Below are 15,753 nucleotides of genomic sequence, written 5' to 3' on the forward strand. Positions count from 1 at the left end.
GAACTAGTTAGAACTTAACCGCGGGAGTTTTAGCTAGATTCAAATTCCCTACTAAGTAAGGAGATTCTTCGAAGTCGGTTTGACTACCTTTTGCTGTTTTGTTTTATTTTTTTTTCTTTATACAAACTTTGCTGCACAAGTTCCACAAGTTAATTTCCATTAACAAATTTTTCAATCGTGTCCATAGAGCCTTCAGGCAGAACTATAAGCCAAACACACAATTACGAGTCGACTAAATACATTCTGTACAGGTACAGGTGTTCCTCATCAATGCTATTGAATTCCGGGATAAAATTCACTTTGACCACTTCCTGGAAACCCTCAGCAACTGTCGGCTGTTCATAGTGTTTGCTAAATAAAGGGACAAAGATTCATTAGAAACTTGAAGTTCAGAACGGAACCACTCTCAACTCACTTAAATGTATTCATGACGATGTCATTGACCGGTTTGTGCGTCGAATTGGCCAATTCACGGTAAATATTGTTGTGCTTGGAATGGGCAAATGGTACATCCGTGACGAAACAGCGACACTGAATTTTCAATTTCTTTGCCGCATCAATGTAACGCCTACGAGTTTCCTTTGACGGATTTTGTTTAGCCTTGAAATCCTATGCTATGAAATACCTCCTCTGTACATGACGATTGCACTTACCGTCACAGCGTTTTCCAAATGTTTCAGACAGTTCTGCCATGTCTTCAGTGTGTCCTGATTGATCCATTTGTAGCCGCTGGAAACGAGATGAGTTGTAGCAAATGTACTCTTTCCGGAGCCGGGACATCCAACCATAAGAATGACTTCTAGTTTCGTCGAAACAAGCCGACTCTCTGGTGGATCCAATAAAGATTTCGATGCGACAATCGATGCGATGCGGTTTCGAATTAGTGAGTGTTTCTATTCGGCACATATCGACCTAGTCCGATCGTTTGTCCCTTCACGTTTTTGAGCTGCAGCTGCATATCCCGGCTTTCTTGCGTTTTTTTCCTACGTATGATGCTGCCAGTGTATCAGCGCATGAAAAATACCACACCATTGGTTTACCGTTTTTCCATGGGATTAACGTAACTCCGTCTGGTTTATTTCTGTCTGAACGATTGCACCCAGTCGGTTTGAGAAGTGCCGGAATTTTGCATGTGATGAGAACTCGCTTGATTAAATCGCTGACCGTCTAGTGTTGTAAATCTTTCCTAGTACATGAGATGGTACTAGGCTTGTCGCTAACCACCGTAAAAACTGTAACGGCTGTATGGTATCGCTGGATCTCAAAAGTCGAGGGCCAAAGTAAGAAAATAATGATCCACCTGCAACAAGAAATGGTTCCATCCTGTTTTTTCTTCACATTTTTTTACTGTCTCCCTGCGAACTCGGTTGTTTCGACATGTGGAATGTAGTTCTCGCCTTCACCTCGAAATACAACCTACCCACACGCCTCAACAAAAAATGTCCAGCAAGATGTCCAGACTGGACAGTCCAGTGCGTACCATTGGCAAACAACACCATCGAAATTAAATTTCCTTTCTACCATTGGGTAACAAATAACTATTTCCCAACGCAGGCGAGAAAATAGTGATTTTCTCCCTTCCAATGAAACTTCGGAAGCTTTTGTTGTGAAAAACGTTGTGTTTTGAACTCGGGAAAAAATTTGGAAATTGCATTTTCTCGGGTGAATTTAACAACAACAACCCTATGCAATTTCTAACTTTTCTTCCCTAGTTGAACAAATAACTATTGTAAGTGCAGTGCACTCATCTCATTTAGTGTCATTCGATGTACATGACCCGACTCATCCAATTGCCGCCGGTTTTCGAAACATTATCAAACTCAAACAACCACTTCTTTGACGACAAAACTAAAGGCTGTCAAATATATTCTTGATTTTCGATATGTCAACAAAAACCACAAAAACTTGGTGTGACAAAAATGGTATAAGCTCAAATCCCGGTCGGGACAATTTTTTTTTAATTTAATTTTTGAATGTTAAATGCACTAATTAGCTCGACAATCAATTATTCTACGTGAATAAAATACACTTTTGTTCGTGACGGCGAGAATTGAGCTGGATTCAATGTCCAAAGAAGTGAAAAGCAATGTCAACTGTCGTAATTCTTATAATTCGCTAACCCCAATTTTACCAAAAGTTTGCTCCCAACAAAATCAGTGTTGACGGGTGGTCTGTTACTTTGAAGAATGAATTAGTTAGAATTCAACCGCGGGGGTTCTAGCTAGTTTCGAAATCGCTACTTATCTCAAAGGCTGATTCTGATCATAATTGCTCAGAATGAAAGAGTTATACGAGAGAGAGAGCTTTCCTAGCCCATTAGGGGCATTCTTCGAAGTCGGTTTGACTACCTTTTGCTGTTTCGATTCATTTTTTTTTCTTTATACAAACTTTGCTGTACAAGTTCCGCAGAAGGGCTGCGTTAGGACTAGGACTGTCAATTATCCACAAACAAAGAGTATAAACGGTATAAAGCGAATGTGTAGGTGATGACATTCCCATAGCTATTTCTCGTATTCCTTCCACGAGTGTGAGAAACAAGGAGATGGAACGAACTGTAAATGCGGGTAACCAAATATGTGCGATCTATTGACCTAAGGCTCAGGAATTTTGCGAGTTCGGTCTCATGGCATGGATGTCAAAAATGATTTTGATTTCAGTTCGAAAAGTTTTATTTCAATTAACAAATTTTACAATCGTGTCCATAGAGCCTTCCGGCAGAACTATAAGCCAAATATACAATTACGAGTCGACTAAATACATTCTGTACAGGTGTTCCTCATCAATGCTATTGAATTTCGGGATAAAATTCACTTTGACCACTTCCTGGAAACCCTCAGCAACTGTCGGCTGTTCATAGTGTTTGCTAAATAAACGGACAAGGATTCATTAGAAACTTGAAGTTCAGAACGGAACCACTCTCAACTCACTTAAATGTATTCATGACGATGCCATTGACCGGTTTGTGCGTCGAATCGGTCAATTCACGGTAAATATTGTTGTGCTTGGAATGGGCAAATGGTACGTCCATGACAAAGCAGCGACACTGAATTTTCAATTTCTTTGCCGCATCAATGTAACGCCTACGAGTTTCCTTTGACGGATTTGTATTGTCGATAACTGAATTTTGTTTAGCCTGCAAACGAGTCCTATAGAATACCTCCCATGTACATGATGATTGCACTTACCGTGACAGCGTTTTCCAAATGTTTCAGACAGTTCTGCCATGTCTTTAGTGTGTCCTGATTGATCCATTTGTAGCCACTGGAAACTAGATGAGTTGTAGCAAATGTACTCTTTCCGGAGCCGGGACATCCAACCATAAGAATGACTTCTAGTTTCGTCGAAACAAGCCGACTGTCTGGTGGATCCAATAAAGATTTCGATGCGACAAAACTTTTTGGATCGAATAGCGGTCTGACCCACGTTGACGTTGAGTGTTTCTATTCAAAATTATATAAAATCGGTCGTTGAGCATCCCGGTACATTTTGATCGTAAATTTAAAATTACCAAAAAATGTTCCTCCGGAGTTTGAAATTTGATTCCAATGTTCAATGCGAATAGCCGATCTGCTGTGGAGTGATCTTTCTTTGTCTTAAGCACTTTATTTGCTGGCCGACCTGCAGCGTCACCAACGAAAATGCTTTCGTTTTTGTTGATTTTGACCGATTGATTTTTCTGTGAAAGGAAACGATGCTAGAGAAAGAGCACACACAGTAAATGGAATCGCGGTAGCTCACATGTTCACACAAGTAATTCCACATTCCAAGCATCGGTTTCCTGTAGATTGTTTTACCAGTAGCTGCAAACACTTGTATCGGCAGATTCAGTTTCGTAACGATAGCCTCGGTCTTTTTCTGAAAAATGAAGACAAAAAGTTTGATTCGAAATAAATAAGTTGGGCAGTGTGCAACGTTCCCGCTAACCTTGTAATCCTCCACTTTGTACTTTCCTAAAGAAATTCCATTTTGATTGGTGAAAAACACAATTTTATAATCGTCCTGATGCAGACTACTCAGCTTAGGGGCTACATACGGGAAAATCTTCCAATCATCGACATCTTGCGGAAACCTCTTCTCAGATTTTGTCGTTATGATAGTTCCATCGAGATCATAGGCAGCAACCTGAACCGAAAAAAAATTGGATATCAAGACCGGGCTTAGTCAGGTCGTCGGCGATAGTGAAAAGATTGACAGAGTTACCTTGTTCGAAGCCCTTACGTTGTCCGGCGTGAAAATCAATAATTTTCCATCGCCGACAGACTCCCATACACCGTTGGCATTTTTGACTGTTGTAACCGTTGGAGTCACCGATGCTTGATCAGTTCGTTCATCGGTGGCAGGGTCCGATTCAAATACGATTTCATAGAAATATTTACCCAGGAGAATTTCTAGGACATCGTCGGGTTGCAGGACGTACATTTTATCTTTTTTCAATGCAAAACCTGAAAGTAATCGCAATCAACGTTTGATTGGTCTTTGGTTCTTTAACACTGATGCGACAGGAAGAAGTTAACATTATGCCAGTCAATGTCTGGCTGGCCAAACGTACCGTTTATTCCTGAATTGTTAACGCCCAACGCTTTCACATTAACATTACGTTTGTCGAAATCTGCTCTCAAAGATACTGTAAAGAGTATGGGTTGATCATGCAATGTCTCTGGACGGTTTAACTGATTCTACCGGCTGTGTATACCTTGATTCCTCGAACACATAACGTCCTTTATTTCGGTGGCTCTCAGTCTTCCGATAAATGTTTCCACATCGTTTCTAATTTCAATGGGATCATGACGGGCATCGCCAACACACTTTAGATAGCACTTCATATCGGCAATGTTTTCCAATAGCACATCAATAGGATCAACAGTCGGTGGGACCACTAGTCTTTTGCGAGACAAAATGTAAATAAACAAGAAACCGTCATCGTCAAGTCCTCACCACCCAAGTAGCATTTGATAACCGCGGTTATAAACGTTACTAATTCGTTGCCAACTTTTTCGTTCTACAACAGTTATGTAACGAATAAGTTGTATTCAGTTTAACTTATTCGTTATATAACCGTTACACAACTAATTGGTAATCAACCAATTTTAAACGAATTAGTTGCAAAACGGTTATTTGACCAATGAGTGAACCGATAATATTTGTTGAAAACTTTTTCGTCCAGAAACCGTCATACAACCAAAAAGTTCGAGTCATTACTTTAACTAATTCGTCGTAAAACGGTCATGGAACTTAATAGAAATGTTCATTATCCGTCAGTACGAATCAAGACGCCATGATGGAAAGTTCGATTTTTTGTAGATTTTACATCTACTTTTTTCATGTTTCAGTAGTTCGGTTTGAAAATGTGTGTGAAAGTGTGAAAATTGTCGGCATCATCGTAATGGAAAACCTGCTATTTCAGTGTAACTAATAAATTTTGAAAAATTTTCTTTATGCCAATTTGTAAATCAACATTTTATTCATCGACTTCACTATTTTTGTCTGCCGCTGTTGTCGAAGTTAGGTTTCTTATGTATTGTTAGGTTTCTTTAGGAGTTAGGATAGGAGTTAGGACCGGCAACAGCTGCTAACAAAAAAGTGAAATTGATGGATTAAATTTTGTTTAATTGGCGACACAAGAGAGAGCAATTTTAATTGTCAATTATGTTACGTGTATTGCAGTTGTACGGAATATATCTCAAGTATTTTGCTTGTATTTTATAATAACCATGACACAAACATTTTAACTTTGCGAACTGCGCAGTACTTACATATTTTGAGTGCATTAACTATGTGATTTGCGAATATCGAAAAGAAAGAAAAAATTGAACACCAAAAAAACTCTTGGAAATGTGGCTTCAAGAACAAATATGATGATTAACGAAAAAGTTGTAAAACGGCAGTACAACGGTCTGATGACTGATTGGTTAGAAAATATTGAATTTTCAATTGTGACTTATAAGTTATTCGACGGTTATAAAACCGTTTAACAACTTTTAACCAATTTGCTGTATAACCGTTGTGCAACGAATTCGTTATAACATTTTTGTAACTTTTGCAACTGGGCAAATACCGTTGTACAACCGTTATTACAACGTTGCAGCAACGTTGCGACAACTAATTAGTTATCTTCTAATTTTTACAACCGCGGTTAAATAACGGTTGTACAACCGAATTTTAACCGTTGAATGCTACTTGGGCACTTATGTCTTTGACTATTACTCAGTTGGTAGTATTGTTTACGCGGGCTGTCAAAATTCTGTTTTTGTTTTTGTGATTTTCTATCCGAATCAATTTGAATTCGATGGTTGAGTAAACTACCTAACTTGCAATACGTTCAGCTCTCCCCAATTGATAACAGAATGGATTTCGACTGTGACGATGACGCCGAATTTATGAAAGTGCTCGATGAAATGGACAATCAAAATGACACCGATTCCATTCCACTTGAGCCCGAGCCCCGCACCGAGCATTTCGAATGTTTACAAAATGTTTTCGGTCACAGTGGATTTCGGCCCATGCAATGGAAGGTCATTCGGTCGATAATCGAAGAAAAACGGGACAATTGCTGCATCATGGCAACGGGATACGGAAAATCGCTTTGCTTTCAATTTCCACCGGTGTTTACGAACGGGATATCGTTGATTGTGTCGCCGCTGATTTCGCTAATGCAGGACCAGGTGAAATCGTTGAATTTGGTGAACATTCCGGCCTGTATGCTCGGATCGGCTCAAGCTAACAAGTCTATTGAAGATGAGATCGTCAACGGTGACTATCGCATTGTCTATTCGAGTCCGGAATACCTAAGCGGCTGGGGATCGGGGCTGGTTGGCAAACTAAAGGACAAATTGACCTTGATTGCTGTCGACGAGGGTAAGTGCTTTGTCACCGTTTGTCTAGGTCGATTGAGCGACTAAATTTGTTGTTCAAAATCGTAGCTCATTGCATCAGTTCCTGGGGACCAGACTTTCGGCCAAAGTTCTTGGAGCTGAAGAACATTCGAAACGCCGCACCCAATGTACCGATTCTTGCTGTTACTGCAACAGGTCGGTGGAAATTTGCTCTCACATAGATTCAATGGTCATACCGTCATCTGAAACATATTTTACAATTCACAGCCACTGACCAAGTGCAAAAGGACATTTGTTCCATTCTGAAATTGAGAAATCCCCAAGTCATTTCCACTGGTTTCGATCGACCCAATCTGGAGATTTTGGTTCGACCGAAGACGAAAGACGCATGGAATGACATTAAGTACATATTACGGTCAAAACTACTCGCCGAAGCTAGCTGTATCATTTATTGCCTGACCCGAAAGTATACCGACAGCATCTGTGATGATTTGAAACGTGAAGGCATCAAGTGCGGTGCATATCATGCCGGTAAAACCATGAATCAACGGAAAGAGATATTCGATAAATTTGTCAAGGACGAAATCAATGTTATCGTGGCAACTGTGGCTTTCGGCATGGGCATCGATAAGTCCGACGTTCGATGTGTCATTCACTATGGAACACCAGCTGATATGGACAGGTAAGAATTTCTTGTCACCTTCGGAACAAATAAATTGATTTTTTCGCGTTGAACGCTCAGTTATTATCAAGAAATCGGAAGAGCTGGTCGCGATGGAGTTCAATCGAAATGCATTCTGTTCCATTCGCCTGGAGATTTTGAAGTCCATCGACATTTGAGAATGGTATCTAATCTGTCCGACGCGCAGGTACGCAGAGCCGAAGATCGAGCCACAGTCATGAAGGATTTTATTTATACGAAACAATGTCGCAGGTAAATTTGTACCATGAGTGTGTGTCAGATGTAGCCTGTTTGCATTCCGATGGCGCTTACACAATTTCGATTTTACTCCTCACCATCATATCAATATTCCGTAGACTCAAAATTCTCCAATACTTTGACGGCCCGACCGCAACATGTCCGAAAATCCCTGTTTGCTGTGACAATTGCCGTTTGGCGGCAACTTCATCAAATACTCAAAATGTCTGCATCAACGACAAAGAGATTGACTTCTCAAAAGATGCGAAAATCCTGCTCAATGCAATAGATCTGTTCGGTGGAAGCACTGGCATAACTAAACCGATCGCTGTTCTCCGCGGTTCGAAACTGAAAACCGTCGAACGATATCACAATCACAAGTTAATGGGCTCTGGTGTGCATCAGTCCGAGCATTATTGGAAGATATTCGCCGATCTGCTGGAACGTAACGGCTTACTGGAGAGACAACATGCCAAACATGGTACTTTTAAATATTCAACCACAAACCTGACTCGCCAAGCACGGGATTGGTTAGTCAGTGGAAGACCTTTCGCATGCGTTCCATCCGAACAGTTGTTCCAAATGATGACATCGGAGAAAAATGCACCGAATCCATCGTCGACCAAACCGCTGTACGATACACAATTGGCATCGAACGGAACACTGTCTGCCAATCAAATTACGAAAGTCGAATACAAACCGAAAGGAAACGACGAATTGAAAAGAAGTCTTCTGGTTGTACGGGCAATGATTGCTAGCCGAGAAGGAACTATGCCGTACAAAATTGCGTCAGAACCGGCAATAGACCGGTTGGTGCAGATACAGCCGCTCAACTTACAAGAGCTTCGTGACGCTAAAGTAGATGGATTTTCAGATGCTCTGGTGAACCAGTTCGGTCCCGAATTTTTGAAATGCATTCAACGCTCGAAGGGACTGCTTCCTCAGACCAGTAGTGAGAATATGGTAAGTTTCAATCGAATTTGGAATTTTCTTTATTTTAAAATTTTGTCCTAGGTCCAGCCAAATACATCGACCACAAAACCGTCCACAGTCAATTCATCAGATCAACATGAATCTCCTGCACCCCAATCCGCAAATCAATCGATGTTTGACGATGACGACGACCTGTTCTTGAATATAGAGATTGATGGCGAAAAAATTGTCCAAAATCCAAGTGCTACAAAGTCAGTGCCACAGACGAAAACAGCGCGAGTGACGACAACATTTTCGAAACGAGTGAAATACGAGAACAGCAGCAGCGATGAAGACCCAACTTCGTCGGAAAGTAAACCAGTTGACTGTCCACAACGTGATGCTCATAATCCTCCGAAACCGATCGGAATCAGAAAGCGAAAAATTTTTTAGTGATGTTCGTTGAAGACTGATTGAAATATAAAAGGAACATTTTCATTTTACGCTGTTCGATACTGAGTTTCATTCAATTTGCCGTACATTTCGTGTCAGCAATGACATTTGTTACAAAAAAAGAAAGAAGTTTAACACCCAGTGAGTAAATAAAAATTTGTAGTTTTTGTTGTGTCTCAGTTTGTGGCAAAGTCTTACTGGAGCTTTTGAGGGCCAGGGTATCCTATGAAAAATGACGACAATTAGAGATCTAATTTTATTTCATGGCAGAACATAGCGATCTGTACTTTTGGACATCAGTAACTTTGATCAATCGACGACATCAAACATGTTCTCACTAAAATTGTACTTTGTTCATAACCGAGTTTTTGTCTTTTCTTGTACTTTGTTCGGTTAAACTTTTAACAATTCATCATTATGTGATGAATTTTCCTCCAGTTTAAATCAAAACTTCTTCACACCATACCAAGGACTATTTTGAGAAATCGCATTCTCTAAAAATTCTCAAATTTCTCAAAATTCTTTAAAAATTGTCAAATTTTTCAAAAGTTTTCGAATTACTCAAATTTCTCTCTCTCAAAAATTTAGTAAATTTCACCAACTTCTAAAAACCTGTCAAAATTACATAGTTAGTAGAAATGCACCCGAATCAAATATATTTATGACTTATAGCAATACCCTCTCTAGCAACCAAACTTCGTTTTGACGCAGTCAAAATACCACCTTATTTTGACAAATGTGCCACTGACTTTTTCTTGTAATAGAGTTGCCGTGCCGCGCTGTTTTTTAAAGCAATATTGGCGTCACTCGAAAAAGACAAACTTTAAACTTTATTTCATTTTTGCACACCAACATAACGAAGCAACACACAAAAAAACACGTCACAATCACAAATTATTCATTTTCGAACACCAAAATGGTTAATCAAGACGTAATATTTTCAACACAAAAAATTAAATCGCTGCTCATACTTCTTTTCATTTATTTTTAAAAGTGTAAAATTTTCTATGACAGAATACACTGTAAAGTTTTACCAATGAAAGTAAATAGATAGGTATGGCCAAACGTTCAAATTTGTTCTAGCCGGAGCACATACGGATTTGCATGGCGCCACCTCAAACGAACTCATTTCTAGTGCAAATTTCCACTAGAAATGAGTTCGTTTGAGGTGGCGCCACGCAAATCCGTATGTGCTCCGACTTGTATGGACTGGCCATACCTACTTATCTACTTTCATTGAGTTTTACCACCTTAATATTCCTAGTTTGGTTGCTAGAGAGGGTATTGCTTATAGCCAATAGTTCGAACAATATAAATGAAAATGGCAACTAACATCAATAGAAATTTAATGAATATTTCATTTATTTACATTAGGTTCGGAACACGTTACTTTTAGTCAAGTGTAAAGGCTTTAGGCTCTTTTCTGACAGCTATTTATTACACACAATTTTTTTTTAGTTCACTAGCTACAATCTTACTATAACAAATCCTGTTAATCCAGCTATAAAGAGTCAATCCTATATGCTACTTTACAGCTGGATTCACAGGATTTAGTATAGTCAGATTATAGCGTGTCTGTGTGATCTATAGCATTCCCATAAAAGTGCCTGAAGCTAAAATAGTAACCTGTTCCGAACCTCATTTAAGAGTTATCCTACATCATACGGCCCAGTTAAAAACCGCGAACTTATGTCTACATCTGCTAATATATATGTAGCAATCCATTGATCGTCCCGTGACTGAAAAACTTCAAAGCAAATATCTCGAAATTTATTAAACTTTTGTTAGAACATCCTACATTCCTTTAAATTCAGTCCACTAGTAAATGAGATAAAGATCAATAAAGTTTGCTATAAGAAAAGTCATACGGATTTGAATCTATTTTAAAACGAATGTTCGTTCATTACGGGATAGGTCATGAAATACGCTATCATATTAAATAGTAATTTATACAACAAGTTGTGAAAAGTGGTTGTTTTTGTCACTAGATGTGATGATAAACACATCGTGTGACAAAAACAACCACTTTTCACAACTTGTTGTATACGACGTTTTATGCAATTTTGTCGCAAAATGACTTTTTCATGTATTATTTCAAGGTATATTGATTTACTTTTTATCACTCGTGATAAAACATCAATCTACCATTGAAATGATGCATGAAAAAGTGAACATTTTGCGACGGAATTGCATAAAAGTTTTATGTCTATTCTCAGAGATACTTTCGATTGCATTTAAGAATTATTCCAGACCTGTATTTCAATAGTTTCCTGTTTGAAAATATTTGAATAGGCGCAGAATCTGCTCAGATAATTAGAATATTCCTTATCCTTAAAACCCTATTTCAGAGACATTTACAATAAGTACAAATATACCGAATGAACTCTCATACCAGCGTCTACGCTTTTTAACAACATTTTCAATCAGATCCTAATCAGAAAAAATGTGGGATTTCACAGAACTACACAATTAACACCTTTTTCTGAGCATTGTTTTTATATTTTACTCAATCATATAATTAATTCTATTTTCTCTAATTTCTCAAAAGTTTCTTAAATTCCTCAAAGATTTCTCAAATTTCTCAAAGATTTCTCAAATTCTCAAATAATTTTAAATAATGCGCATGTGTAAGCTTTTATACTGTAATGTTTTCGAAATGATTTTTTGAAAAACTACAATTATTTAAAAATGAATATAATCGATCAAATTATAATGCTTCCACTTTATTTTGGTCCAAAATTAATATGAGAAAATTTTCAGTGTATTTCGGTCCAAAATTAATATGAGAAAATTTGCAGTGTATTTTGGTCCAAAATTAATATGAGAAAATTTTCAGTGCATTTTGGTCCAAAATTAATATGAGATAATTTTCAGTGCATTTTGGTCCAAAATTAATATGAGAAAATTTTCAGTGCATTTTGGTCCAAAATTAATATGAGAAAATTTTCAGTGTATTTTGGTCCAAAATTAATATGAGAAAATTTTCAGTGTATTTTGGTCCAAAATTAATATGAGAAAATTTTCAGTGCATTTCGGGCCAAAATTAATATGAGAAAATTTTCAGTGCATTTTGGTCCAAAATTAAAATACAGAAAATTTTCAGTGCATTCTGGTCCAAAATTAATATGAGAAAATTTTCAGTGTATTTTGGTCCAAAGAAAATTTTCAGTGCATTTCGGTCCAAAATTAATATGAGAAAATTTTCAGTGCATTCTGGTCCAAAATTAATATGAGAAAATTTTCAGTGCATTTTGGTCCAAAATTAATATGAGATAATTTTCAGTGCATTTTGGTCCAAAATTAATACAGTGAGTAAATCTCTAAAATGTTTAATTTCAGTATATTTACCTAATCCTTCTGTCACATCTTTTGACAGCTTTTTACGTTTTAGTACGTTTTCTCTCCCAGTAGCAAAAACCCAATCCCAGCAAAAAAAGAAACTATATCAAATGCCGCAAATGCATTTGAAAACGAACATTCGGTGAAATACTTTTTTATCACACCAAATGTTTATCATTTTATACAAATATGTTCATCTTTATAATAACATCGGTGAAAAAAAAAAACTAATTTTGTCATGCAAAAATATAGATAAAAATTGACAAAATTGCCGACCACAAAAATATGTCGTCGATTCTCATGCATTTTTTATGCATAGCAAAAGAAGACAGGATCAAGCAACGTAATATTTTGTCTCACATAAAAGTTCAACTTTCTTGTAAGACAAATATTACGTTGCTTGTTCCTGTCTTCTTTACCTATGCATATAAATCGACGACATATTTTCGTGGTCGGCAATTTTGTCAATTTTAATTTTGTTTTCGAGATCTCAAAATTGTTTCTTCCCCCGATGTAATCCATGAATCGTCTGTATTCAATTCTTTTTGCATTTAGAAAAAGTTGCATTGAATGCAAACAGAATTGAATACAGACGATTCATGGATTGCATCGGGGGAAGAAACAATTTTGAGATCTCGAGAACAAAAGTAAAATTGACAAATTTATCAACCTCAAAAATATGTTGTCGATTTATATGCATTTTTTATGCATATCAAAAGAAGACAGGAACAAGCAACGTAATATTTGTCTTACAAGAAAGTTGAACTTTTATGTGAGACAAAATATTACGTTGCTTGATTCTGTCTTCTTTTGCTATGCATAAAAAATGCATATAAATCGACAACATATTTTTGAGGTTGATAAATTTGTCAATTTTTATCTATATTTTTGCATGACAAAATTAGGTTTTTTTTCACCGATGTTATTATAAAGATGAACATATTTGTATAAAATGATAAACATTTGGTGTGATAAAAAAGTATTTCACCGAATGTTCGTTTTCAAATGCATTTGCGGCATTCGATATAGTTTCTTTCTTTGCTGGGATTGGGTTTTTGCTACTGGGAGAGAAAACGTACTAAAACGTAAAAAGCTGTCAAAAGATGTGACAGAAGGATTAGCTAAATATACTGAAATCAAACATTTTAGAGATTTACTCACTGTATGAGAAAATTTTCAGTGCATTTCGGTCCAAAATTAATATGATAAAATTTTCAGTGCACTTTGGTCCAAAATTAATATACAGAAAATTTTCAGTGCATTTTGGTACAAAATTAATATGAGAAAATTTTCAGTGCACTTTGGTCCAAAATTAATATGAGAAAATTTTCAGTGCATTTTGGTCCAAAATTAATATGAGAAAATTTTCAGTGCATTTCGGTCCAAAATTTATATGAGAAAATTTTCAGTGCATTTCGGTCCAAAATTAATATGATAAAATTTTCAGTGCATTTTGGTCCAAAATTAATATGAGAAAATTTGTGACATTTGTGACGCGATTGTACTCTGGACGAAAGATTTACATTGAAAACTTGTGGTCCATTCTGAACAAAAAATTGACTGAAACAATTTTCTTCTTGTTTGAAGGAAATATACATTCTCGTTGAAAAGAGCGTTGTGGCCTTGTTGAAGGAGTTGGACGAAAATGAGTGGACCGACGTCGAGGTCAAGTCGAATGACGATGGCTTTGTTCTGGCGCATCGTTGCATATTGGCAATGTACAGCATCATGCTGAAGGTTCGCTGTTATCAGGCGAGTAGAGCGAAGCCTCCGCCGACAATTCATTTGCCATATTCGCATGAATGTCTCTTGCTGTGCAAAAAACTTATGTACAAAGGCTCCGTCGAAGTTGATTCATCGACGAGTATGAAATCAGGAATGTAACTGGTAATTATATTTGCTTTGTTTAATTTTCCACAATCATTTTTTTGACCGATAATTATGAAATTTTTTTCATAAATTAAAGAAACACCGTCTGAAAGTTATTCCGACCTCATTCCTCCCTCTCAGTCATCGCGGATTGGTATGGTTGTTGAAGAAGTCAATAATGGCGATGAAGAAAGCTATGGTGAGGATGGAGATAGTGTGAAAGATGATGAGGATGAAGATAATGTGGAAGACGTTGAGGATGGAGATCGTGTGGAAAATGGTGAGGATGGAGATAGTGTGGAAGATGGTCAGCAGGGAACTAGTGTGGGAGATGGTCAGCAAGGAACTAGTGTGGAAGATGGTCAGCAAGGAGCTAGTGTAGAACGGAATGAGGAAGGAGATGATGCAGCCACGTCCGCTGTTGAGATCCTTCGTCATCTCCTCAATCCGAGCGATCAATGGATTCGGCGAAGGTCGGTGGCATTGCGATATTGGCTGGCTGTGATACTGTTCAGATGGCGAAACGTGACGACGGAACGATCAAAAGCAGTATGAACGTCTCATGCACTACAGTACGGCGCCATTTGGATAAGGACCCGGTGACACTTAATTTCGAGCATCCGGAGAAACCGAGACGATATCCGGCGACTACAGCGGATGCGATTGTAGACGCACTGTGCTTCCCGGATAGAGTCATAGATGACGTGGACAACACATTGACTTTGCGATTGTGGGTCTCGGTGATCTTGCGACGACTCTCAACGGCGGATCGAAAGCTGGAGCCATTGTCAAAATTGGTCGGAATCAGCGTTTCGAAAATTAGCAAAGGTGCGTCCAATGGATTGACACCGGCATCCCAAAATTTTTTCGCAGCTACTGATTAAAGGTATGTGGCGAGCTGATTTATTTCAAGTTCACCTAAACGTGATCTTTGCCTGAACCTAAATTTAAGATTTCAGGTTAACCTCAATTTTGAACTGTTTTGGATCAGGTTTTATTACTTCAGGTTCAAGTCAAGTCAGGTTCAGGTCAACTTGAAAATTTGCACCGAAACTGTCAAGATTACCCTAAAACTGACCTGAAGTTCTTAGACCTGCATTTAAAAATTCGTGATCAGGTTAATTCAGGTTCAGGTCAAACCTGGCTTGTTCCGAGAAATAGCCACCATTTAATCGTTAAATTCGCAACTAATGGGTAAAATTTTCGATCCTAGCTCGAATCGAAATGTTGGAGCGACGACAAGACCACGGACTCGTTTATGGTGCACTCATTCGTATCCGATTAAGACGTCCATTTTTCATTGTTTCTGTGAAGACTGAAGTTGTGTAATGTGTCAAAACAATAAAACAATCCAGATGCATATGTCCCATTTCATTTCAATATTCAGCTCTCGGAAAAGCAAGATCCTATGTCCAAATGTTGTAGTGT

The 15,753-nt window shown here is 37.8% G+C and overlaps 3 protein-coding genes and 1 long non-coding RNA gene across 5 annotated transcripts; 2 read left to right on the forward strand and 2 right to left on the reverse strand.

The window, feature by feature from the left end:
* Nucleotides 1–221: 221 nt before the first annotated feature.
* On the reverse strand, nucleotides 222–788 carry LOC119078343 (uncharacterized protein F21D5.5-like). Its single transcript, XM_037185846.1, has 3 exons — nucleotides 654–788; nucleotides 416–579; nucleotides 222–351 (listed from the first exon to the last, which is right to left on the reverse strand). Exons 1-3 carry the CDS (start codon nucleotides 786–788, stop codon nucleotides 222–224), a joined length of 429 nt encoding a protein of 142 aa, XP_037041741.1.
* Nucleotides 789–2,652: 1,864 nt separating this feature from the next.
* On the reverse strand, nucleotides 2,653–4,943 carry LOC119078295 (uncharacterized protein F21D5.5-like). Its single transcript, XM_037185790.1, has 9 exons — nucleotides 4,694–4,943; nucleotides 4,550–4,624; nucleotides 4,201–4,442; nucleotides 3,925–4,122; nucleotides 3,739–3,855; nucleotides 3,509–3,676; nucleotides 3,186–3,440; nucleotides 2,928–3,133; nucleotides 2,653–2,863 (listed from the first exon to the last, which is right to left on the reverse strand). The coding sequence occupies exons 1-9, from the start codon at nucleotides 4,821–4,823 to the stop codon at nucleotides 2,740–2,742; spliced, it is 1,515 nt and encodes a 504-aa protein (XP_037041685.1). The 5' UTR covers nucleotides 4,824–4,943; the 3' UTR covers nucleotides 2,653–2,739.
* A 1,266-nt stretch (nucleotides 4,944–6,209) lies between these two features.
* LOC119078294 (Werner syndrome ATP-dependent helicase-like) lies at nucleotides 6,210–9,174 on the forward strand. 2 transcript variants are annotated; one of them, XM_037185788.1, is made up of 6 exons: nucleotides 6,210–6,855; nucleotides 6,921–7,028; nucleotides 7,101–7,515; nucleotides 7,576–7,767; nucleotides 7,872–8,715; nucleotides 8,767–9,174. In XM_037185788.1, the coding sequence occupies exons 1-6, from the start codon at nucleotides 6,345–6,347 to the stop codon at nucleotides 9,115–9,117; spliced, it is 2,421 nt and encodes an 806-aa protein (XP_037041683.1). In that variant the 5' UTR covers nucleotides 6,210–6,344; the 3' UTR covers nucleotides 9,118–9,174. The 2 variants fall into 2 exon arrangements, with proteins under 2 accessions (XP_037041683.1, XP_037041684.1); XM_037185789.1 differs by having other exon boundaries at nucleotides 6,216–6,855; nucleotides 7,872–8,719; nucleotides 8,773–9,033.
* A 4,782-nt stretch (nucleotides 9,175–13,956) lies between these two features.
* On the forward strand, nucleotides 13,957–15,677 carry LOC119078296. Its single transcript, XR_005087977.1, has 3 exons — nucleotides 13,957–14,343; nucleotides 14,423–15,211; nucleotides 15,539–15,677. It is a non-coding gene; the product is annotated as an uncharacterized LOC119078296 (long non-coding RNA).
* The last annotated feature ends 76 nt before the right edge of the window (nucleotides 15,678–15,753 follow it).

This window comes from Bradysia coprophila, unplaced genomic scaffold (genome assembly GCF_014529535.1).
Source record: "Bradysia coprophila strain Holo2 unplaced genomic scaffold, BU_Bcop_v1 contig_248, whole genome shotgun sequence".
In the NCBI taxonomy this organism is placed as follows: Eukaryota; Metazoa; Arthropoda; class Insecta; order Diptera; family Sciaridae; genus Bradysia; species Bradysia coprophila.

Excerpts from the sequence above, each read along its gene's own strand:
- LOC119078295 (XM_037185790.1), bottom strand. The coding sequence starts at position 4,823 with ATGAAGTGCTATCTAAAGTGTGTTGGCGATGCCCGTCATGATCCCATT. Across the intron at positions 4,625-4,693 it reads TATGTGTTCGAGGAATCAAG|TATCTTTGAGAGCAGATTTC; the intron begins GTATACACAGCC and ends TACTCTTTACAG. Across the intron at positions 2,864-2,927 it reads ATCGTCATGAATACATTTAA|CAAACACTATGAACAGCCGA; the intron begins GTGAGTTGAGAG and ends CCGTTTATTTAG.
- LOC119078294 (XM_037185788.1), top strand. The coding sequence starts at position 6,345 with ATGGATTTCGACTGTGACGATGACGCCGAATTTATGAAAGTGCTCGAT. Across the intron at positions 7,516-7,575 it reads ACACCAGCTGATATGGACAG|TTATTATCAAGAAATCGGAA; the intron begins GTAAGAATTTCT and ends TTGAACGCTCAG. Across the intron at positions 7,768-7,871 it reads TATACGAAACAATGTCGCAG|ACTCAAAATTCTCCAATACT; the intron begins GTAAATTTGTAC and ends AATATTCCGTAG.
- LOC119078343 (XM_037185846.1), bottom strand. The coding sequence starts at position 788 with ATGGTTGGATGTCCCGGCTCCGGAAAGAGTACATTTGCTACAACTCAT. Across the intron at positions 580-653 it reads ATTTGGAAAACGCTGTGACG|GAAACTCGTAGGCGTTACAT; the intron begins GTAAGTGCAATC and ends AATCCGTCAAAG. Across the intron at positions 352-415 it reads ATCGTCATGAATACATTTAA|CAAACACTATGAACAGCCGA; the intron begins GTGAGTTGAGAG and ends CCCTTTATTTAG.